Source organism: Manihot esculenta, chromosome 11 (assembly GCF_001659605.2).
Source record: "Manihot esculenta cultivar AM560-2 chromosome 11, M.esculenta_v8, whole genome shotgun sequence".
Classification (NCBI taxonomy): Eukaryota; Viridiplantae; Streptophyta; class Magnoliopsida; order Malpighiales; family Euphorbiaceae; genus Manihot; species Manihot esculenta.
Genome location: NC_035171.2, coordinates 12909386 through 12934332, shown reverse-complemented (window position 1 = coordinate 12934332; position 24947 = coordinate 12909386). Strand labels below are relative to the sequence as shown.

Here is a 24947-nt window from a genome sequence, read left to right as displayed (position 1 = left end):
ATGACCGAAGAAAATTGGGAGTGTAGCACAAGGGTTTACAAGTTAAATTTATTATTTGGTCTTTATATAAAAATTTATTAATTGATATTTAAATTTTAAAAAATTATATTATGAATTTTTTAAATTTAAAAAAAAATTATTAATTAGGTAACGGTTAAATATTCTGTTATTTAATTTTTATAATTTAAAAAAATTATTTAAAATTTATAAAAAAAAAACTATATTAATTAATCCACATATAAAAGATATTTTAAATTTTTTATAATATTTAACGAATTAACATATAGATTAATTATTAAATATTTTAAAATATCAAAAACATTTTTTGCATAAATTTTTAAAATTAAAAAATTAAAATTAATTAAAATTGTTTCTATATTACAAATATCAAATAATAATTTTTCCTTTTATAATGTAAAACTCATTTTCGGCCCTTTATTTCTTACATTTTTTTAAAGCTAAATACACCGAGTATCTAGGGTTTATTGTTAAAATAATACTAAAAGTTAAAACTAAAGTTAGCAACCGATGAAAACGCTAAGTCAATTAGTGTTTTCCGGATTAATTTAACGGAAACGAGATGTCCTTTTTAAGATGCAGTTAAAATAGTATTTTTAAAAATAATTAAATACTTTCATTTTAATTTATATTTTTATAATAAATATTATTTTTTTATTTTAAAAAAAATGTTAATTTAATTGGTTTTCAGAAACATTGGAATATTTTTTAAAATGCTAATTTAAATGATATTTTTACGAATAATTTTAATTTTTATAGTCGTATCAAATATGAAAACACTTACTAGATTGATATTTTTAAATTAAATTAACTTACTAAAAGAAAAAAAATACTTGTTTGTATTGATGTTTTTTTTTTAAACTAAACACTAATTTTATAAATTAATATTTTCAAAACTATTTTATTTTGAAAATATTAAATGTGATAATTAAATTACAATGAATAAAATAATTTTACTAATTAGTTTCATATGTTATAGATTAATCTTAATAATAATTAAGTTATTAAAAATAGAATATTGATAAAATAATACTAAAAATAATTTTCATTAATTAGGCAATAAATTATTAATGAGATATTATTAGCTACAATTATAGTTTAATTGTGATAATTTAATGATAATTAAATAATTATTTTTTATTAACTAATTGCATAAGTTACAATATTTCTTAATTTTAAACATAAATTAAATGATTAAATAGAAATAAAATATTGATAAAATAAGATTAAAGAAAATTTTATTGTTGTAAATGAACTCTAGATGGAAAATGTCTATTATTATTATTCAAATTAATTATATAAAGATCTATTCTAAGATATAAAAATTATTCACGTTGAATTATTTAATTTGAAGTGTTATATACTTAGCTTGCTCTATATAAGTTTATATTATTTTTCATATAAAAATTTATTAATCAATCTTTATGGTATATAATTAAAAAAGTTACATACACGGTAAAATATAAATATTATTTAAATAAAAATAATATTTTTATCATTATTTTTTTTATGAAAAGTTATTTTACTATCTCAATTTTATCCTTACTCTATCTATCATTTTTTACCTTTTAATTAAGAGAGTTTATGTTAGAAATTTTTTGGTAATTAGGGGTTAGGCAACTATAATATTTTAATTTCTATAATTTTTGACTTGGTAACATAATTTCAAGGCATTTTGCAGAGAAATTTTATAATATTATAGTTCTGGATCTTACGTAGGTTCCGTAATTAGTAAGATAGATATATTTAATTATTTTCTCATTATTTTTTTGGGCATGCAACAAATAATTACATTACAAAACAAATACATAACAACAAAGAAGCAAGCAAGAGCATTGAATCTATAATTGTCGAGAGCTTAGATCTATGCCTTCCTCTTTTTCCTTCAATCGAACCTCACGGGGACCACCATGTCTCTGAAGACACTGTTACGTTCAACTCTTTAAACTTACATTTAGATTGCAAGGACCAGCTTTAGAAACTTCACATCTCCTAGCTTGATTCTCCCATGTTTGTTATGATTTTCTGCAACTGAAAAAGACTTTCTATTGCAAAAAAGTATGTAATATTTCAGCTTGATAGCCTATAGTTTTCTGGGACTAAATGACATGACGTTACATATCCAGCCTGCAATGCCATTTGAAACAGAGAAATAGGGAGAGGAATAGATTGGATTGAGAAAAAGAAACAGAAAGGGGAGGAGGTTTGGAGAGAAAATAGAGAAGAAGAGATATTTCTTATATTTGATTCTTGAATGAATCTTTCTTGATACAAGCTACCCTATTTATATGTATTCTTGTAAAGACCACTATCTAACAAATTCCCTACTAATTTCTGTACTCTTCTTTTATTACAATTTCAGCCCCAAAGTCCCTTAGTCATTTGCAACATCCATCATTCTCCATATCATAACACATGCTTTGTTCTCGAGGCAATAACCACTCCTTTAGCCTTGCCATTTAAAAACTTGCATCATTAGCCATATGATTTATACAACCACTAAATTCCAAATATATTTATTTTGTGACTCGCCCACTTGAGATGCAATCTAAATTTAGCTTATTGAGCAAATTTTTGATGAAATTGATTTTGCTTTGTTCTATAAAATCTTTCAATGACCTTACTTCCTGTAAAAATTGTATTTGAACCTTGTTTTAGTATCTATCTTCAGTGTGATTTGTCTCCCGCAAGTACCACAAGGTGAAAATTTTCTTCTTCTATTACCATCTCTATTTTGTGCTTGATGAGGCTTTTCCTTTATGCTTGGTTTAAAAAGTTTGGAAGACATTTTAAATAACTTCTTCATTTCTTATTTAAGTTCTTTGCTCTTGAGCTTAATGTTTGCTAATTAACTTTATAATTATGAGTCTCTTCAAATCACATGATTCCTCAATAGAAATTTTAGTTTCGTACTTATTTGGCAAAGAAATCACAATCTTTTGTTATTTGAAAAATATTCTCCTATAAATCTCATTTAATTCATAATCTTTATCAATTTAGTTGAATAGTTTTTTATCGACTCACCCTTGTTCATTTTGAGTATCTCAAATTCAACTTATCTCAAATTCAACTATTCTTAAAAAATTTGAGTCTGAAACTGTTTGATGAATGAAAGTTAATTTTTGTATTTCTTTGTACATTCATCATTATAATATTTAATTTAAGCCAAGGTTAGATTTGATGGCAACCGTGTTAGATCTTTTTCAGCATATACAACATCCCTTAAATCATAGCTACGACGAATGTTGTTATTTACGGTACAAAATTAAAACTTTCATCTGAAAAAAAATAGAACAAAAAATACATCATTATTGAAAGATATGTTGTTAATAAACTCATAAATTTATAATGAAAAAACTTTCAAACGTCTCTTAAAAAACTTAAAAGGATATAACTCACAAAGATAAAAATAAAATATTTAAGATAGAAACTCCGATACCATTTATTAAAAATTTCTATAACGTACACAAAAATAAAAATTTTCTACCTCAATGGAAGGTGCAAATTTTCACACAAATTCATCAAAATGGGCTGCTTATTTGCAATAAAAACAGTACAAAAGTATGTCTACAATATTTATGGCTACAAACGAGTGGTTTTTCCTTTTTAATTAGATCACTAAATCAAGGAGAGACATACAACTCTACTTTAATAAAACAATGACAATAAATTTTAAAGTAAAAAAATAAAAATGTGATCTTCAAGTCTTTTAGAAAAATTAAATTACATTACTGCAACAAGAGCATGGTGCAATTAAGACGCTAAAGATGATCATTAAATTCAAGTCTTGAAAAATTAAATTCAAGTCTCTCTACGGCCAACGCTCCTAATTAACACTGTGCTCTGTGTCTTTGCATGGTTACTACTTGAATCTTGGGATCATTAGCTTTTTGCCTTGTGGATCACTTTTACCTGCTCTATGCTCGAATCCCTCTTTGACCATATTTTCCAGAGCAGTTACGAGGCTCCCTCTATGGATTTCATCTCTAGCTGCATTTTGCATGGATTTCTATGATCCTTGTGTTCTCTTGTTGGAATTTTTACATTTGGCCAACTGCTAGAGCATGAATCCTCTCTCGGAAGTTTTTGGTTGGGGGGCGCAACTGCCTCTATTGTTTTTCTAGGTCTCTTTAGGGTCCTAACCCATTTTTTATCCTAGGATTTCTGGGCGTAAGGAGTCTCCTTCAATGCGCACTGAATTCAGACATTTCTCCACAGCTAAATAAACAGCATCCCTGCAAGCTAATGCTTCAAGAATAAGGAGGGATCAGAAACACCCTCTACAATTCTACACCGTCAAAGCAAAGGAGTCCCATTCCAGCATGAGTAGTAGCCACAGAACCTCTGTCCCCAATCCTATCAACATCTTCATCAAAGTTGAGCTTAATTTGTGTGGGGCAACCCATGCAATAGCGGAAGCAGGAAAATTATCAATCAACAAGTTTGGATGTATAGCAGAATAATTTGTTTCATTAAAATCCTTTGAATGAATAGAAGCCAAGCGAATAACCTCATGCCAACTCATATGAGAGTTGCGGAAAATGAGGGAGTTCGTAGCCTTCAAATCTGCCATAAAAGAAAAACTGCCTGCTAATTAAATAAGATCGTTTCCGTCTGGAAGATACTGGAGAAGCCTCAACAAAGCTTCCTAGGAAGACTGAATATCGGCAAACGGCAATAAAGCTGATGTGCATCCAAATAAGGAGTTACTCCAAACAGAAGCAGCCGGAAGACATGTGAAAATCAAATCGGATAATATTTCCGGCTGCCCAGAGAGATTGCAAGACGGGTCGACCTGATAATAGTCTATTGTGCGAGGGATTGTTCCAGAAATAGTAAATTCATTTTTAAATTTTATTTTTAATTTAAAATATCTTTCAAATTTGAACCCATTTTTTAATAACATTTAAATATGTATATATATTAAAAATAATTTTAAATGAATTTTTTCCTGAAAATTATTAACCTCCTAGCAGTATTTCAATACTGTCAGAACAGTATATTAGTGTCTGATGACTTATAAATGTTAAAATTAACTAAAAGCTAATTGCTTAGGCCAGTTATGGTAAAATTCTATTTAGCTACTATTGTTGATATGTAAAATAATTATATGTATAAATAAATAAATAAAATAATTGGAATGGAATTCTTTTTCAAGTTCTAAGAATTTTATAAATAACTTCAAAATCACTAAATTAAAGTTTATTAATTTATTTTTTTTAGTGAAGTTTTAATGCAAGTAACACTATTGGATTTTCTTAGCCAATGATGGGAAAAACTTAAAAATTTCCTTGGAGAATCTCCCCCTCTTATCCTTTTTCTCTTGGTTTGCTAGTGACGTTTAACGGCTTTTCTGCCACAGTGGCACTTATCCCTCTCGAACAGATTCATACATACAGTGGTGTCAGTCTCCTTGCCTGTATCAGGCGGCCATTTAATTCTCTTCCATGCGTGTGCGAAAAGGGCGGCAAAAGAACTGAGCCGGAGCTTTTCTCATCCTCAGGCTGACTTTCTTCTTTTTGAATTTGAGCTCGTGTACAATTCGGCCTGCCATGTATTTTAGGAACTGAGCTCGAATCGCCGAGCAGGCCTGTCTGTAGACCTTTCGGGCTCTGGGTCTGATGCACTCTTGTAAACTCTGACTTGGTTTAAGGGAGGGTGAGAGACTCAACGATTACCATTTAAAATTATCTAATCTAAATTGAGATTAAAGGGATGTCGAGCATATTAACGGTTTGAATAATTCTCAACCGTTTTAGTAATTATTAAATATTAGTTGTTAACAGTTAATTATTATATATTAAATTAATTTTAAAATATAAAATGACAGTAAAAAATATAAATGATTATTATTCAAATATTGTTATAAATTACAACTATATAAATTAATATTTTTTTAATAAATTAATAATAATAAATATAAATTATTATTAAAATAATAAACTAGTTGTACGAACGTAACATGCAGACGATATAATATAAAAAATAGTAAGATATGATAATAAAAAAGAGATATATATTAAAGTTTGAACTTATAAATTTATTTAAAAAAATAAAGAATATAAGTGAAAAAATAAAATAAAATTAATGGTTTTCAAACGCTAAAGTAATTTTTTAATATTCCATTATCAACTATTAAAATTAGTATAAAAAAATAGTTATCAAACAGTGAATAATAAAATTTAATATTTTAACTTAATCTAAATACTAAACACTGTGTGGTGTGAACAGAATGTTCAATAGAAAAAATATATATATTATATTTATACCAAAATGAGAAAGAGGCAATCCTAGTGGTGATAGAAAGCTGCAAGCATATTTTAGGCAGAGTGGGAATTCAGAGTTATGATGGGATTTCTAAAATAAATCTTACTGTCACAATTCTAGCTCACCATTTACTCACAACAGAACTTATCCCCCTTTGGACATCATCATTGTCTCCCCCTTTATCCTTAAATTTCTAAAGGACAAAGATGCTATTCTAGATTACTCACTGTAAGGCCTTGTTTGGACTTGGAAAGCAATCCATGAACAACCCAGTTGGCAACTTTGGAATCTAAGCATATGAATTTTGCATAAGCAGAATTTGGAATACAATTCTTCATATTATGCCATATCTATTCGCCACATGAGTATTTAGTAATATTCCTTATCTGCATGATCCATATCCTGAGAAATCTAATTCTCTGGAAATTTTAATTTCCATCAATCTTTCTGTGGCATCTATTTGAAATCACAGAAAAAAGAAACATAAAAGATCAGTCCTTTTTCCTTGTATACCATATGGGTTTAAGAGATTAAGACAAGATTGATTGGTAAATTTACATTGGATTAATGATTTAGCAATGTACAGACACTCCATTATCACTACAACTGTAGAATTTTGGACAAGACTTTTTATTTTTCTTGTGTTTATATCCCATTTATTCTATATACAGAATTTTCCTCATCTCTTCTGAACCTCTTTTGCCTAGCTATGAAAGCTTCCACTGTGCACCTGAACTCCTCGTTGCTCATTCTATCTTCAGGATACGAAATTTTCATCCATCCCTCGCCGGAACCTACACTTTCCCGGCATTTCTCTGTCGCCGACCGCCTCAGTTCTCGGCAGAGCTTGTTACGAGTACCTCGGTCTAATTTCTCTGATTCACTTCTCTGATAATTCTTGATTTCTGCTGATGGAGAAGTTTCTTCAGTGACTATGTACTCAACAGAGGAGCTTTGTCTGTCTGAGTTTCCAGCTTCATATCCGTGCAAGCTCTGAATCCTTTCACTCTTTTCAACGAATTCATCATAAAGATCGGTTCTTGAATTCTTCCCAGATGGATCCTGACCAGAAAACTGACCTGACTTTGCGAAGAGAGTGATGACTATGGCGTTTCCGATGATAAAAACGAAGCGGGGACTTACGAGGATGACCGTTAAGTCCTTGAAATATTCACTAGAGTTCTTGACAGCAACTGGGAGCTGAACAGAAAACCTGGAAATCAACGCCAGAACAATAAATATTTCCAAGAACCTAAAAAAGTTTGCGATCTTCTGAAGCTGGCGATGTTTCTTCATCGCGTTAGCCTTCTCGAGTTTGATGTTGCTGATGCTGAAAGAATCCATTTGCATATGGGAATGGAGAATTGAATGCAATTGTGAGGTGAAGCAGAATTGAGAATTTCAGATTCTCACTCGAAAGAGGATTCGTAAACAAGAAAAGCCTTGGTTGGAGCCATTTCTCTGAATTGAGAAAAGTTAGAAACAACCATGATTGTAGCAAAAATGGAAGGTATTATGCTTCCAGGGAGCATAAGGAAACAAAAGGAAAAGAAAATATACAGAGCCAAACAGGGGAAACAGAGTAGTCTCTGTTTTTGCTTGGCTTATCAACTGGAAACTGCTGCAAGAATTGTTGAAACCTTTCAGTTGCATGGAAAGCTATTTATAGATAGTGAATAAGTTGGGTATTTTTCGAAAAAAATTAAATTATAATTATCTATTACTTTTTATTTTTGTAAAATTTTCTTTAGGGAAGAGGTATTATATTCCAATTCCATTCTTTTTCTTTATAGAAAAATCGTGAGATTTTCTACAGCATTATTGCTCCTTTTTATTGTAATTTTTTAATCCTGTCTTATTCCCACCCCTCCAAAATCCTATTCTCATGCAATGGTTTTACAACAAAAAGCAGGCAGGAAAATGAGTAACAGATTGATTCGATTTTATAAATTAAAAGTTAAAATTTTGATATTTATAAAAATTAAATTAAATTAATTTTAAGTAAAAATTAATTTAAATCAAATTAATTTAATTTAACACCATTTAATTTGAATTTTTATTTTTTAAACTTTATTTTTAATATTTTAAAATTTAAATAAATTTTGTAATTTAAATTATAATTTAATTTTTCTATATTATTAAAAATAATATATCATTTATCATTAATTAGTTCCTTTGGATTTTATTAATTTTTTATTGATTAAAATTAAATTAAATTAAATTAATTAAAATTTTTAAAAGTAAAAATTAAATTAAATTAAAAAATAAAAATTAATTTAATTTAATTCCGTCAATTTTTCAATTTGAATAAATAGTGGACAGTACTGCGGGAGAGAGTGAACGAGTTCATTAGCATAATTCAAGTTTGATATCTACAGTGAAAAGCATGACTCTATTCAACCTCTCTTGGAATATTATTGTTTCAAATATATCATTATTTTATTTTTTATTTGAGATTATTTATTTTAAAAAAATTGTATATTTTTTATTTTTTTAAAGTAAAAAGTTTGTAAGTTAAAAAAAATTGATATAAGTAATTTTTATATTTTTATTTAATGATTAAATAAGTTTAGTTTAAATTTTTTAGTCAAATTAAATTTCTATGGTGTTACTCAAAAGCTAAATAACCACTCTTCTAATATAATATTATTTTTTTAATAATAAAAATATTTTTTATTTTTATAATTTTAAAAAGCATTTATTATACTGAATAAAAAAAATTATTGTTAAATATTAAAAATTAATATTTAAAATTTATTAATAATTATTTTATTCAATCACTAAATTATTTTTAGAGATTCTATCACTAATAAAAATATTATATATTAATTATTAATATTAATTATGATAATATTATAATCGATTGTTAAAAAAATTCTTAACTTTTTAATAAATGAATAAGAAATACTAATTAAATATAAATAATTTTTATATTTTTTGAAATTTTTAAATTTCTTAAATGAGTTGTCTCTAATCAAATAATATAATTTTTTTTTTATTTTACATAACTATATTTCTAGAATCCAATTTAAAATAGCATAAATTTAACAGTTTTTAGGAGAAAATAAAAATAAAAAATATATAAAAAAAAAAATCAGAGCGATATAAGTAGAAAAGAAAAAGAAGAAAATATGCAAGGGACAGAGCTATCAGGAAAAAAAAGAAAATCTCAAATCGATAGAGAAGTTTAGAGAGAAACCAAATATTATTAGTTATTGACAGTTATTTAAAAAGGGCAAAAAAAAGCTAAGCAGGGGATAGTTCTAGAAATGGAGAAAATGATTTGAATTTGTAACAGAGAGTTGAAAGTTTGATCCACGTGTGAGGTAGGCAAAGCCATTAACTCATTTCTTCCTAACTAAGAAATTGCCACACAGGCAGCTGCTTTTCTTGCCTTCGTAGATTCTAACCTTACCTAAACCTTTTTTAACTGGGATTCAGTTACACTGGTCGGGACCCACCGTTAGTTTTTTTTTTTTAAAGAAAAAAAAAAAAAGAGAGAGAGAGAGTAGTAGTAGCTTTCTCTGTGTTTGGATTTTGGAAGCTACGTGGCAATTTAATCTTAAATTTGCTAAAGGTTAAACACCAAACAAAAGGGGTAGTTAAGTGTTGTGTTTGATTCGAGAGCACTGAGATGATGGTGACACCAAATTCTTCTCTTTCCTTTTCTTTCCTTTCCTTTCCTTTCCTTCGTGTTTTTAAAACAATACAAAGCTACTTTAATTCCCTTCTCTTGCGTCCAATGCGCGTTGCATATGTGCTCTTCCACTGTATTATTATTATTATTATGTGTTGTTGGGATTAGACAAATCAATTTTTTATTGAAGAATAATATTTTTTTATTGTGCTTGATTTTTATAAATATTTAAAATTTAAAATTTAAATTTTTATTTATTCCGTTAAAATCGAATTAATTGACTGTTTATTGTGTCTCAAATACTTATTATTATTATTATTAATTTATATATTAGAGTTAACTTTTCAATAAGAATCAAGATTCTTTATGTCATCACTTTTATTATTTGATTTTTATTACATTTATCACTCTTAAGCCTTTAGGATTAGCATGACTAAGTTAATGACATTCTTATGATTTTTTGTTCTTTTAAAATCAATGAATTTTTAAACGGATGATAAACGATAATTTTATTAGAAGTGAATATAGAATATGTACAAGAAGAATATACACGAAGCTACTACAACTTTCTACATAAAACTACTATTTGTCTAGCTAACTACTGATTGAAAATAGCTAACACCCTTCTCAAGTTGGATCAGCAAGGCAATCAGATGCAATTTGAAGAAGAAAAAATAATATTGAGGAATAGACAATCATTTAGTAAATATATCTGCAAGCTGTTATGCTAAAAGCACATGGATAGGAACAATAATCATTTTTGCAGTGGTTCCTACAATCGATATCAAGATGTTTGGTCCTTTCATGAAAAACATGGTTGTGAACTATATGAATGGTTGATTTGTTATCACACTGCAAGGAAATAGAAAATTGTACATCAATGTGTAAATCTCTTAGTATGTATGAAATCCATAAAAGTTCATAAATTATGACTCCCATGCTGCGATATTCAACTTCTATAGAGGATTTAGAGACTATTTTTTGTTTCTTTGTCTTCCAACTAATGAGAGAATCTCCTAAAAATACATAGAAATCAGTAACAAACTTTCAAGAAAAAGAATACATGGTCCAATCTGCATCACAATAAGCTATAAGTTTAGTCAAGTTATATGTAGCAGAAAAGTACAACCCTGTAATCGAACACGTCTTGAGATATCTCAAAACATGACAAGTTGCATCTTAATGTGGTTTTCTAGGACTTGACATGAATTGACTCAAATAATGGACAACAATACTAATGTCTGACCTAGTAATGTTAATGTATAACAACCGGCCAATCAATCTGCTAAATTTATATGGTTCAGGAAGCAAATCACAGTAGAAAGATCAAGATTTAAACCTTTGGGCAGAAAAGCAGATGCAGGCTTAGCATGTATCATACCAGTATCAGTTAAAACATCTTGGATAAATTTTCTCTGACTGATAATGGTACCAGATGATGATGTAGCAACTTCTAATCCAAGAAAATACTTTAAGTGCCCAAGATCTTTAATAGTGAATTTACAATGTAAAACATTTCTAATTTTATCTATATCAGATAGAGATATGCCAATTATGATTACATCATCTATATAGATGAGTATAGCAGTAAACGTACCATGAATATCCCTTGTGAAGAGACAATTGTTATGGATAGACTGAGCAAAACCCAATGACTGCAATAATGATTTGACTCTAAGTTCCACTGCCTTGATGCTTGCTTTAAGCCATAAAGGGACCTCTTCAACAAACAAACTTATCTTGGATCAGCTTTAAAATAACTTGCAGGAGGCTGCATATAGACTTCTTCTTTCAAGAATATAAGAAAGCATTATTGATATCCAATTGAAAAATAGTCATTGTTTAGAAGTTGCTAAAGCAATAAAAAATCTAATAGTAACAATCTTTGCTACAGAAGAAAATATTTCCTTAAAATATAAGCCCTCTACTTGGTTATATCCCTATCTACCTCCCCATTAGGCTTAACCTTGACTTTGTAGATCCATTTTGAACTAATAGCCTTTTTTCCTTTGAGTAGGTTTGTAAGCACCCAAGTACCATTGCTTTCAAGAGCCAGAAGCTCTTGATGCATAGCCTCAATCCAGTTAGGATCTTTTGAAGCTTTTATATAGATGTAGGGTTCATGAATATTGGAAATGGTATTGAGCTAAGTATGATGTGAAGGTGTGAAACTAATAGACAAATCAAGGTTGGGATCAATATGCAAATGATTGATGATCAGACCAAATTTAGACCATTTTATTATGTTGTTATTAATGTTAATTTACACTTTTCCTGTTTAATTTTGTGGTTTTGATATTATTTTGCAAAAAATGGTGTAAAGAAGTAATTTGGTGAAAATGCTCTTAAAACTGCCTAAAATAGGATAAAAGAGAACAAGCATGTTTGCACAAACCAAGTTGCAACTGAAGAGGAGATAAATAAGGAAAGTAAATTCAGCAGAGTAATTTGAAATTCAAATTTCAAATCTTCAAGAAGTCTTTCCCTTATTGAGGAAGCCAAATTCCAAGAAGATGCACTTGCCTCTCAATAATTCAAAATTCAAAATTCAAAATTCAAAAGAGGACATTCAAAATTCAAAATTCAAAAGAAGGCTCCACCTCAACAAAGAAACTTAGGGCAATACTTTAAGGCTATATAAGGATCACATAAGGAGATGCGCATCAATCCCCCTTCCTTTCTTCCAAGACATTCGGCCGCCCATCTCTTCTCCAAGACCGATTGGTGCTTCTTCTTCTTTTCTTTTATTTTTTGTTTTGTTTCAGCCATGAGTGGCTGAAACCCTTTTTTCTAGTTGAAGATTAGGTGAAACTTTAATTATTTTATGGATTGAGAGATCTGAACATACATTGTTTATCTTTTATTTTTCAATATTTATGCAATTTCATGCTTAATTCCATTGTTGCTTTGTGGTTTAGATCAATAGAGCCCATTGATTCTTGATTGCAAGGTAATAATTTGTTAGTGTGGATAATTTTAAGTTCGTAATTGCTTGGATTATTCAAACACAAGTAACTCTTGGTGTAAAAACTACGGAAATTGCATGATCTAACAATATCACCATACATTTGGGTAGCTAGAATTAGGTCTCTCTATTTCTTAATGCAATTGACAGTTGTTAGATGCCAAAGACCCAAGGACGTTTCTTGGCAACTTGTTGATTAGTAATTAATTAGAGGACGTTCCCTGATTGATTTATGCTTAAGGAGGGATATGGTGGTGAGAAGCGTCTTCTACCTCCATAACTAATTTATTGAATCAAATAAAGGAATCTTTGTGTCAATGATCAATCCCAACAACTGAAGTGGATCCAATTCTTCAACTAGAGCTTTTCTCATATTTGAATCTTCTTTACTTTATTATTTGCTTTACTTTATTGCTTTCAGTATTAGTTTAATTCATTAATCTCAAACCCCCCCCCCTTTATTTTACTTTCAGTTTATTTACTTGGTCTTGATAAGGAAAATAGGTAAGTATCAATTCTCTGTAGATTCGATTCTTTTGTCATTATCTACAACTGTAAAATTATTGATAACCAAAAAGGTTATTTTTGACCGCCTTCGATAACCGCACAGTCAATTGACAATAAAATCTTGCATTCAAGTTAGTTTACTATGTGTTCTTGTGCTTTTCCTTAAAGGAGGTGGAGAAGGAATAAGAGTGATGTACGCATTAAAGAGGGTCTATGGAGGGTGACTGTGAAGCAGAACCAAATTATGTAAAGGTGTGATCATAATCAAAATTTGCATGAACAAGACCACCTTATGCAAGAACACTAGCAGAATCAGAATTGGGACTTAAATTTTCATCAGATGAAATGATAGGAACAGTAGGACAAAGAGCATAATGGTCTTGAATTGAATGATGGATAAAAGGGAAAATAGATTCATGGAAAGTAACATTTCTACTAACAAAGATTTGTTTTGTATCTAGATTTTATAATCTATATCCCTTTTGAGTATTAAAATATTCAAGTAAAATGCACTTGGTGGCTCTAGGATCAAACTTATCTTTGCTAGGATTATGATTAATGGCAAAACAGAAGCAGCTAATAGTCCTCAAGTTTTCATTAACATGTGGTTTGTGAAACAAGGCTTCAAAAGGAATTAACCAATTGAGGGTTTTGATTGGAAGTCTATTAAGAATGTATGTGGTTGCCAATATACATTTAGACCAATAAGATTTTGGAAACTCTATCTGGAATTGAATGGACCTAGCAATGTTTAAAATATGCTTATGTTTAATTTCCACTGTACGATTTTGTTGAGATGTATAAAGGCAAGTAGTTTGATGAATGACACATTTAGAAGCAAACAAAGAAGCACATTTTTCATTAATGAATTCTCCTCCATTATCAGACCTAAGGATTTTAATTTATCTACTAAATTGTATTTAGACATATTGAAAAAAAAAAAAACCAAAATAGAGTGTGTTTGATCTTTGAACTTAAGCATATGTCTATGTGGCTTTAGTTTTATCATCGACAATAGTGATAAAAAATCTAGCACCAGTAATAGAAGTTACAACAAAGAGACCCCATAAGTCTACATGAAACAGCTCTAAAGGAGTTGTAGCAATACTATTACTTTTACAAAAAGGCAATCTAAACATTTTGGCTAAGGGACATAATGAGCACAAGTAGATATTATCAACATATTTCTTAAAATCATATATATGAGATATCTTTTAACAAGAAGAGTGCCTTAACCTAGGATGAAGAACAGAGAAGGGAACTTTTGTGATTGAATTTGTAAATGAGGTAGTCCATTTATTACAATCATTAACCTTAGAGGTATTTATAGGAAGATTGGAAGATATCACATTAAAAACAGAATCAAGGCAGGGCTGAATGATGGAACTACAAAAACTAGTATTATCTAAGATGTATAACCCATTGGTTATTCTTCCAACAACTATAATAGAATTATTCTTCTGATCCTGAAAAAAACAATAAGATGAGCAGAATTTTAATGTCAAGTCAGAGGTTTTAAGTAAATTAGACATGGATAATAGATTTACATTGTAATTAGGAACAAAGAGGATATTCAACAATTTCATGTGTGTGTGTAGTGTAATGGTGCCTACATGTGAGACCTGTGTAGAAGAACCATTTGGTAAATGGATAGTTATAGGTGAAATAACAATAGAGATATATGGCATATAACATTTATAAGGTGTAACATGATCTGAGGCTCCAGTGTCAATAATCCATGCTTCCTTTCTTATCATTACAGTACAACAATTCACTATTGAAGAAGTAGATTGTGTATTAAAATAGTAAGAATTAGAGTCGTTACCAGAGTAGTCAATTGGATAATAGGTATAGATTGAATGTGAATTGACAATGGCTTTACCTTTGATCAATCGATTCATCTCTTGTTGTAAGGACTTAAGCTTGGAATTGATTTCTTCAATCTCGTTCAGCTCAGTGGTGATAGATCCAGTATCATCTATTGGTGTTTTTGGAATCGATCTTGTACTATAACCATCTACATATGATACATGAGCAGCATATCTTGATTTGAAAGCCATTTGCTATCTTTCGGTTGATTTGATAACCATTTGTGACCATCTGCATATTGACATTGACTTTACTTTTCGACATTTGTGTTTATAATAATACAAAATTTTATTATTATTTTCAAAAATTAATCATTCCTTAAAACGAAGTCAAAAGCATCATTTCATCTTCTAATTCTAACACTAAATAATAATTCATCTTTTTTATATTGTATTAATGTTTATTAATGTTGGATGAAATTAAAGATGCATTCTTTCAGGATTTTGATTCATTGTTGTTAGGTTTATACAATAAATTTAGTTTATTAATTGTAAAACGTTTAATTACTCGAATGTATTAACAGAATCATTTGATTATTTCTGCTAATGATTCTAACAAAAATCTATTTTTTAGGTATAACAAGAATTTATATTATCAAATAATATCAGAGAGCCTTGCAAGTATTGTGAAAATTTCATTTTTCCTACGATTAGTATCTTCTTTAGATTTAGAAAGGTCAGAAATAGTAAAATCTCATAAATTACGATCAATTCATTCAATATTTTCTTTTTTAAGAATAAATTCTCACATACATTTTTATTTGATTTTTTAATTAAATTTTATACGAGCGAATAAAGTAAATTATTAGTAAACTATTTAACATTTTGCTGCACAAAAGTTGAATTCAACTCAAGTTATTTTTTAAACACATTAAGATTGAGCTTAATTTTATATTTATTTAGTAAACGAGTTGAATTTAAATTTATAGTATTTAACTTGTTTCATATTTAGGAATAAATTTGATAATCGGCTCGTTGTTAAGCAACTTAAATTCAATATCATAGAAAAATTAAATTTAAACAGTTAAAACTCTAACTATGTTTAAATTTAAGTATATATAAATTTTCATGAGTTGAATTTTAACATAGACTTTGTTTAATTTAATAATACTTTGTTGCGGTTATAAATAAATTAAATTATATATAAACTATTTAAAATTTAATTTAATAAAAAGTTCAGTTCACTTTGATATTATAAAAGTTTACTTATCTGACTTATTTACTAAATCAAACAAATCTAAATTTATTAATATTTTACTTAAATTTAAAATAAATTGAACTCAAATTTAAAATTAAAAAAATTTTAATAAATTAAATATAAATTTTTTAAAATTCAGCTAGACTTTCGTTTATATCTTAATTTTATGTTTTTTTCAGAAAGGAGAAATGGGAACTGAGGTGAAGGCAGTAATATTATAAGAATATATTATTTTTTAATTTATCATCATAACAACATTTTATAACATTAGCTGACAGTTGAGCATTCTCTATTAAAAGTGGAAGGATAATGTTTATGGTAAAATAAAATCTCATTGATATATTAACATAATATTAATAAATAAATAATATACTCAATCCACTTGACTTTAGAAAGCAAAATATAGAAAAAAAAAAAAAAAAAAGTAGATTTGGGCTTTACAGGTAGCAACTTTAACCTAAAGATGGGCCTAGATCCCTGGGCTCCATTTCCTCTCTTTATTCCTTTTATCTTCTCTTTATATAATATATATGCAATTATCATTTTGTAGCTTCCTCCTGAAAAAATAAAATAAAATTTTGAAATGAAATAGATTTATTGTTAGGTGGGTTAATTTTCTAATTTATTTAAATTTTTTAATTGATTCCTTTATTATATTCTATATTTTTAACTTTAATTTATAGATGAGTAACATATATTTTATTTTATTAAATATAATTAAAAAATTAATAATTCATAAAAAAGAAATAAAATTTTTAAAATTAAGTTAAAAATAGAATGAGGTTGAGTATTTAATCGATTCGATTTTAAATTAAATAAAATAAAAATAAGAATTTTAATATTTATAAAAATCGAATCGAATTGATTTTGAATAGAAATCAAATCGAATTAATCTAATTCGATTTGATTTTATTAATTTTTTTTATATTTTATTTTTAATATTTTAAAATTTAATTAAAATATTTTAATTTTAATTATGATTTAATTTTTTAATATTATTAAAAATAATATATTATTATTACTGATCAGTTCGATTTAATTTTTTTATTTTTTAAATTAAAATTAAAATAAATTAAAATAATTAAAATTTTTAAAATTAAAAATTAAATTAAAATAAATAAAAAATCAAACTAAAATTTTAAATTAATTCGATTCGAATAATTTTTTTGAAATAATTTATAATTATAAAAAATAAAAATATAGAATCTTATGTTAAATCAAAGGGAACATAACTTTTCTCAATAATTTTTTATTATTAATAATTGAAAACTTTTCGTGCTTGTAAAGGCTTTGAGGTGTAGATAAGGCATGGAAGAAACTCATAGCTATTAAAATAATATTATGATAAATTAATAATGAAGGTTTAATGATATTTTTTCTATTAACAATTTCTTTTTTTAAAATTGATTTTTATTTTTTTTTTATTTTAAAAAAAAAGGGGTTGGTATATTTTAATTTATGTGGTTCCTCAAAGGAATAGAAGCTGATACGATGACAGATTCACTCTATATTCCTATAACGTAAGGGTCTTAGCAAATCTGGATGACATTATTTATTAGTAAATATTCTCTTGGTTTTTTGCTTATATGCCCACACGTTGGATTCCGTTATTATTGACTCAGGATTCCACTAACCTTGTTTATTCCTATAAAAATTTCTAATTTTGATTTTTTTTATTTTTTATTGCTTTTAAAAAGGAGAAATATAGAAAGTATACTTCTATATTTATATTATTTTAATAAAAAAAATTGGGAACTTGGCAAATATTATTAACCCTTCTCTATGGTTTTTGAAGAGTAAGGATTTGTTATTATTATTTTCCGTTGTATGCCTAAGATTACAAACATTAATCTCTCTTATTTCATAAATTTGAACTTCTTGGCTGGAAAAAAAAAAAAATTTATATCAATACTTTTTTATAAAAGTTTATGTTAGATCAGGTTGTTTTCTTGTTACGTGTTAGTTTTTGTAGTCTTTACATGCAGGTTGATTTTATGAAGATTCAGATAGTTTTTTTTTACTCGTGCATGTATATAGAGATGGGTAAGCTTCTAAGTAAAACCCCATCTCCCTTGGTCCTTCACCCTCTTTGTTTGTTTGTCTGCATTTCATATGGCTTTTGTTTTATCTTTGGCTTGAGGGAAGTTTACTTGTTTTGGTACAGAAATTATCAGGAACCATTAATTGATTTCAACTTGTTATAGAATGGTTAATCCATAAGGGCTACGACGGGCTCTTTTCTAAATCTCTTCACAGTTAAGACGAAGCGTGGCTATGACATTTCTTTTCTTAAGCTTATGTCGCCTTTGATGTTTTAGATTTCCTGGTTTTAATTGTTAGCTGTGCAATGATTTTTCTACTCTTTGACAATTCCTCTGCTATTCTTTCTCGCGTCTCTGGCCTTAGTGGAGATGAAATCAAAAAGCTTAAATTTTCTCAACTAAGATTTTTTTGGGTCAAATTTTATTTTTCGTACGAGTTAAGCCAAGGGTTTGGATTTATGTATTGTTTACTTTATGCTAACTTATTTTCTTTGGACCAAAAGTATTTTTTTTAAAAAAAATTAATATGTTTAGGGTAATTTACGATTTAGTCCCTAGATATTACCATTATTAACAAGTCAGTCCCTGTATTTTTAGAAACCTATTAAAACGTCCTTATGTTTTATTTCCGTCAACGAAATAGTCCTTCTGTTCTATTTTCCGTTAAAATTAGATAAAGGAGGAGAGAGAAAATTTTTAAAATCCAATTTTACCCTCAAATAAAACCATTTATTTAGTTCTTGTATATTACAATTATTAACAAGTTAGTCCTTACATTTTCAAAAATCTATTAAAATATTTTTATCTTTTTTCATATCTATTAAAACGTCCTTATCGTTTTTTTCCGTTAATGAAATAGTCCCTATCTTTTCTCATATCTATTAAAACATTCTTATCGTTTTTTTATGTCAACGAAATAGTCCCTCCTCATCGTTTCTTTCTGTCAACGAAATCATCCCCCCTATATTTTTAGAAATCTATTAAAACGTCCTTATTGTTTCTTTTTGTCAACCAAATAGTCCCTATCTTTTCTCAGATCTATTAAAACGTCCTTATCGTTTCTTTTTGTCAACGAAATAGTCCCTGTCTTTTCTTTCGTCCTCCTCCTCCTCCTCCTCCGAAAAAGAAGAAGAAGAAAAAGAAGAAGAAGAAGAAGAAGAGAAAGAAGAAGAAGAAGAAGAGAAAGAAGAAGAAGAAGGAGGAGGAGGAGGAGAAGAAGAAGAAGGAGGAGGAGGAGAAGAAGAAGAAGAAAAAGAAGAAGAAGAAAAAGAAGAAGAAGAAGAAGAAGAAGAAGAAAAAGAAGAAGAAGAAGAGGAAGAAGAGAAAGAAGAAAAAGAAGAAGAAGAAGAATGAGAAGAAGAAGAAGAAGAAGGAGAAGAAGAAGAAGCAGAAGAAGCAGAAGAAGTAGAAGCAGAAGGAAGAAGAATTGATGAAGAAGAAAAGGAAGGAGGAAGAGAAGGAGAAAAATAATGGGGGGTAATATAATCTTTTACTATATTTTTAACGGTAAAAATAGACAAAAGGACTATTTCGTTGATGGAGAGAAAACATAAGGACGTTTTAATAGGTTTCTAAAATTACAGAGATTGACTTGTTAATAATGGTAATACCCAGGGACTAAATCATAAATTACCCATATATTTATTGTAAACTTTTGTACATTTTCGTCAAATGAATCTATCATCTTTTGAAAAATAAAATAAAATAATTATTTATTTATATATAGATAATTCATTTTTATGATTATAGTATTTTTACAATCCATAATTAGCCTGTCAACTTTAATGCATATAGGCCAACTTAAAAATATAATAATATTAATACACATGCAATATTTAACTTAATAAAAATGCAAAATAAAATATAGGATATCATGTTAATTAGTATTATTTTTTCTTCTCAATATTAATATTTAATCAAAGAGATAAATATTAATTATAACAAAAAGTTATAAAAGTAATAATTACTCTCCCTAACTTATATCAAATTGTGATGCTGATTATGGACTTTTTTTTGTTTCTTTCAGTGTTAGGCTTGATAGAATTTTCTTTTTTTCTTGTTGGACTTTTTTTAGAAAAAGAGTAACTTAAAAAAATTATGGTTTTAATTTTTTTAAATTACAAAAATTATTTTAATTTTAATTATAAGAATTATTTTTAAAAAATAAATTAAAATATATATATAAATTAAATTTTTATAAAATTATTAATTTTAATAAGATTAGAGGGTGTATCATATTTAGTTTAACGGTTGAATACAGTAAAAATTTGATAGATAGTTGATAAATCACTCTAAGCTAAATTTCTAATTAACTCTATACTCAGAGGTAATTTTTTATGGGTTGACATCTATTTTGACTTTATTTTTATTTAAATTATATAATCTTTTTAAATTTATTAATTATAATTTTTTAAATTAAAATTTTAAATAATTTATTTATTTAAAATTAATTTTAAAAATACTACAAATAATAATTAAACCAGTTATAATTTCATTGTTATATGAAAAAAATTACATATCGGCATGTTATATTTTAATGATTATTTTTAATTATTATATAAATAGTATAATAAAGTAATATTTTTATATTTATTTATTAATATAATAAATTGATATGTACAATTTTATTATTTATTTTTTTCCAACAATTACAAATAATTTAGTAAATACTTTTTTTTTAAATATTTATTAATGTAAGTCAAAAGTAAGAGCTGCGACAATACAATCGGCAGAGTAAAACTCCACACATAGAAATCTGAACTGAATTGAGCAGCTCTAACAAGGCGATGAGCCGCAAAATTCGCAGTCCTCCTAATGAATCAACTCACACATCCTGCAAAGTTGACAACACATATTGATAATCTCTGTAAACTTCTAAAAACATTGCACTTCCAGAATCTAAAAAACCCAACTGATCAACTGCAACTTGATAATTAGACTCCACAATTATTTTGCTTCATCCATGATTTTTTAACCAGCTAAGTGATTCCCGGATTGCCAACATTTCCATCAGCGTCGGATCAGAAATGCCTTCGAAAATTTTACTATAGCCACCAATAAATATGCCCTCGTCATCTCTAAACACTGTCCCACTGCTCCTTTTGACTCAAGCATAGCTGCATCAACATTAGCTTTAGTCCAACCAGCATTCGGCTTCTTCCATTTGCAATCTGAGTCATCAGATAATTGCCCTAACCTGCAAAGAGGTCAAAAATCTCGTGCATTACGCCAGGAATGAAGGAATGAGAAGGCTAAACAAACCACAAACCATGTAGAAGAACATTTCTGACTTCATACCACGCGGTTTCTATTCTTCCAAATTGCCAACGACTCGCAGCCACACTAGCCCTTTGATCCAGATCAAAAGTGTCAAAAGCAGAACTCAACCACTCCTTAACATCGCCAGACCTATCAACAGGCCAACTCAAACCCATAAAACTCCAGCAATTCTTAGCAAAGTCGCACATGCTTAGAATATGCAAAGAATGTTCAGTATCCACACTACAAACTAGGCAGGTGTCTTCCTGAGTGATGTGCTTCTAAAAGAGGCGATGTTTAGTTGGAAGACAACTATTCGCGGCGTGCCACAAGAGATCCAATATTTTTGGAGGAGCTTTGATTTTCCAGAGTTTCTTTCAAAAATCATCCTGACCTCCTTGTTGAGTAGGCTGCCCATTGCTTCTTAACATCTTATGACCACTTTTCACTGAATAGGTACCCCCTTTTCATGAGTCCACATCCATTTATCTCTGACACATCTCAAAGAAAGAGGAATTGAAAGTATTAACCTCTTGTCCCTTTCATTAAATACAACAAAGATCTTTGGCACATCCCACGCTCTAACTTGCTCATCTATAAGATCACACACTCTAAGATGCATATTCTCCTCACTTCTTTGGGTTGTGACTTTACCATCATCAGCATTAGACAACCAAGAGTTGTTCCATACATTGATGTCTTGTCCATCACCCACTCTAACTCGTGCTCCACGGAGAATAACTTTCTTTGCTTTCCAAATACTTCACACCATACTTGGGTTACCTCCTAATTGAGAATTTAGGTCATTGCCTTCTGGAAAATACTTTGCTCTCATAACACGAGCCACCAAGCACGTATCCATAACCAACAACGTCCAGTCCTGTTTAGCTAGCATAGCTAAATTGAAAACACGCAAATTTCGAAAGCCCAAACCTCCATCATTCTTACTCTCACAAATTCTATCCCATTTCATCCTCCTTACTTTACCCCACCAGTACTTATTCATCAGCTTCTGCAACTTATCACAAATAGACATAGGCAGCAAATAAAGACTCATCACATAGGTCGGTAAAGTCTGCGCCACAGTCCTAAAAAGAATACCTTTTCCAGCTCTAGACAACATTTTGCCAGATCAATTTTACATGCGATGTTGCAACTTTGTTTTAAGGAAAGCAAAGACCACTTTTTTCTTTCTACCCACCATAATAGGCATACCCAAATATCGTTCAGAGTCCACATCCTCAGTCACGCCTAAATTCTGACAAAGCAAGTCCTGAATACATCTACTAACATTCTAACTGAAAAACACAGTAGATTTGGCTAGACTGACCTCCTGCCCAGAATCCTGTTTATAAGTCTCCAACAACAGCCTGATCGTTTCCCCTTCAGCTTCATTAGCTTTGAAAAATAGGTATGAATCATCCGCAAATAGGAGATGGCTAACTGTTGGTGCTCGTTCACAAATACGACATCCATGAAGGGCTCCAACTTCTTCTTTCTTCAGAATTAAAGCTGAGAGACCTTTTGCCCCAATGATAAACAGTGAAGGGGACAAAAGATCTCCTTGTCTCAATCCCCTTAATGGAACAATGGGACCTATTATCGACTCCCTCAGAAGAATATTGTAACGAACAGTTGTGACACATATCATCATCAAATTAATCCATTTCTCATCAAACCCCAATGCAACCAATATTGATTCAATGTAGCTCCACTCCAAGCGGTCATAAGCCTTTGTTATATCAAGTTTTAGTGCTGCATACCCCACTTTACCCATCCGCAATCCTCGCATGTAATGTACCATCTCGTTAGCCACTATAACATTGTCAGTGATTAACCGACCGCCCACAAATGCACTTTGCATTTCAGAGATGATATTTGGGAGCACACTACGCAATCTGCTTGCCAATGCCTTAGCAAGAATTTTGTAGATAACCTTGCATAAGGCAATAGGTCATAGCTCTTTAATCGTAGTGGGTCAATTCTTCTTCAGGATTAATACAATGTTGGTATTATTAATTTCCTCAGGAAGAACACCTTCAATAAACCACTTCTTGCACTCTGAAATAACCTCACTGCCAACAATATACCAATACCGTTTATAGAATCCTGGATTAAACCCGTCATCTCCTGGCGATTTATCTGAATGCATCGAAAATGCAGCTGCCTTAATCTCATCATCAGTTAAAGGACGTGTAAGATCCATATTATGTTCCACAGTGACTCTTGCTTTTACACATTTCGTGATTTCAGTATGCAAAGTGTCCTGTTGAGTGTAGAGCTCTGCAAAGTATCCAACAACATGGTTCTCCAAACCCCGACCATAACCACTCTCCATTTGAACCCTGAAGCATCACAATAGAGTTCTTTTTTCGTCTTCCATTTGCCGCATTATGAAAAGCTCTGGTGTTATCATCCCCAGATTGAAACCAAATGTAATACTCGGCTAGAGTCCGACATCGGAATTCTACTTTCCGGTGGCATCTCGGATGTCAGAACCCTCTAGAAGGGTAGTAGATATGTTTTTCTAAAGAATGGTAGTATGTTTTAATGTTTTAAGTGTAAAAGGAAATGAGTGTTTGAAAGAAAAGAGCCAAGGAAGAAATGCAAGGGTCGGCCGCCGAAGGTGAAAGTTCGGTTGCCGAACATGCATGGCTTTTGATCTCACGTTAGGCCGCCGAAAGTGGTCTGGCCAGCCACCTATTAAAGGCCCTAGGTCGGTGAATGGATAAGCTTTCTTCCATTTTCACAGACAGAGGTGAGACTATGCTCTTTCTTGGGTGATTTTCATGTTTTCTCCAAATCTTTCAAAGTTTTGATGAGTTTTATGTTGTTTTTAAGCTTTTGAGCAAATCAACCAAAAGTTTTGAAGTTGGAGACTTTTAGGGAGAATTTCTCCATATCTCCACGTTGGGATCGTTTATCTTCTTGTTTGTAAGAGGTAAGTGAAGATCCTGAACTTCTTTTCATGATTGATGCAAGTTTTATGGAGGTTTATGGGTAGAGATGCATGTTTAGGTTAAGTTGAGTTTTTGGTTGTTTTGTGGTCAAAGCATGCTTGTGTTTATTTGTGTTGTTTGTTGGGGTTTTAAGTTAGTTTTGGACCCCTTTGTGCCTATACTTGAGTATATGCAGGTTGTGGAAGTTTGGGTTGCATGTGTGTGTGAAGTTGGGTGAGTTTGGCTGG

At 29.3% G+C, this 24947-nt stretch overlaps 2 protein-coding genes across 2 annotated transcripts; both read right to left on the bottom strand.

Moving 5' to 3' along the window:
- Positions 1–6826: 6826 nt before the first annotated feature.
- Positions 6827–7930, bottom strand: LOC110626148. The gene has a single exon (XM_021771910.2). The coding sequence runs from the start codon at positions 7633–7635 to the stop codon at positions 6931–6933; it is 705 nt and encodes a 234-aa protein (XP_021627602.1). The 5' UTR covers positions 7636–7930; the 3' UTR covers positions 6827–6930.
- Positions 7931–21511: 13581 nt separating this feature from the next.
- On the bottom strand, positions 21512–24098 carry LOC110625615. Its single transcript, XM_043961426.1, has 7 exons — positions 23763–24098; positions 23091–23672; positions 22962–23033; positions 22585–22772; positions 22291–22521; positions 21800–21970; positions 21512–21698 (listed from the first exon to the last, which is right to left on the bottom strand). Exons 1-7 carry the CDS (start codon positions 24096–24098, stop codon positions 21512–21514), a joined length of 1767 nt encoding a protein of 588 aa, XP_043817361.1.
- Positions 24099–24947: the final 849 nt, after the last annotated feature.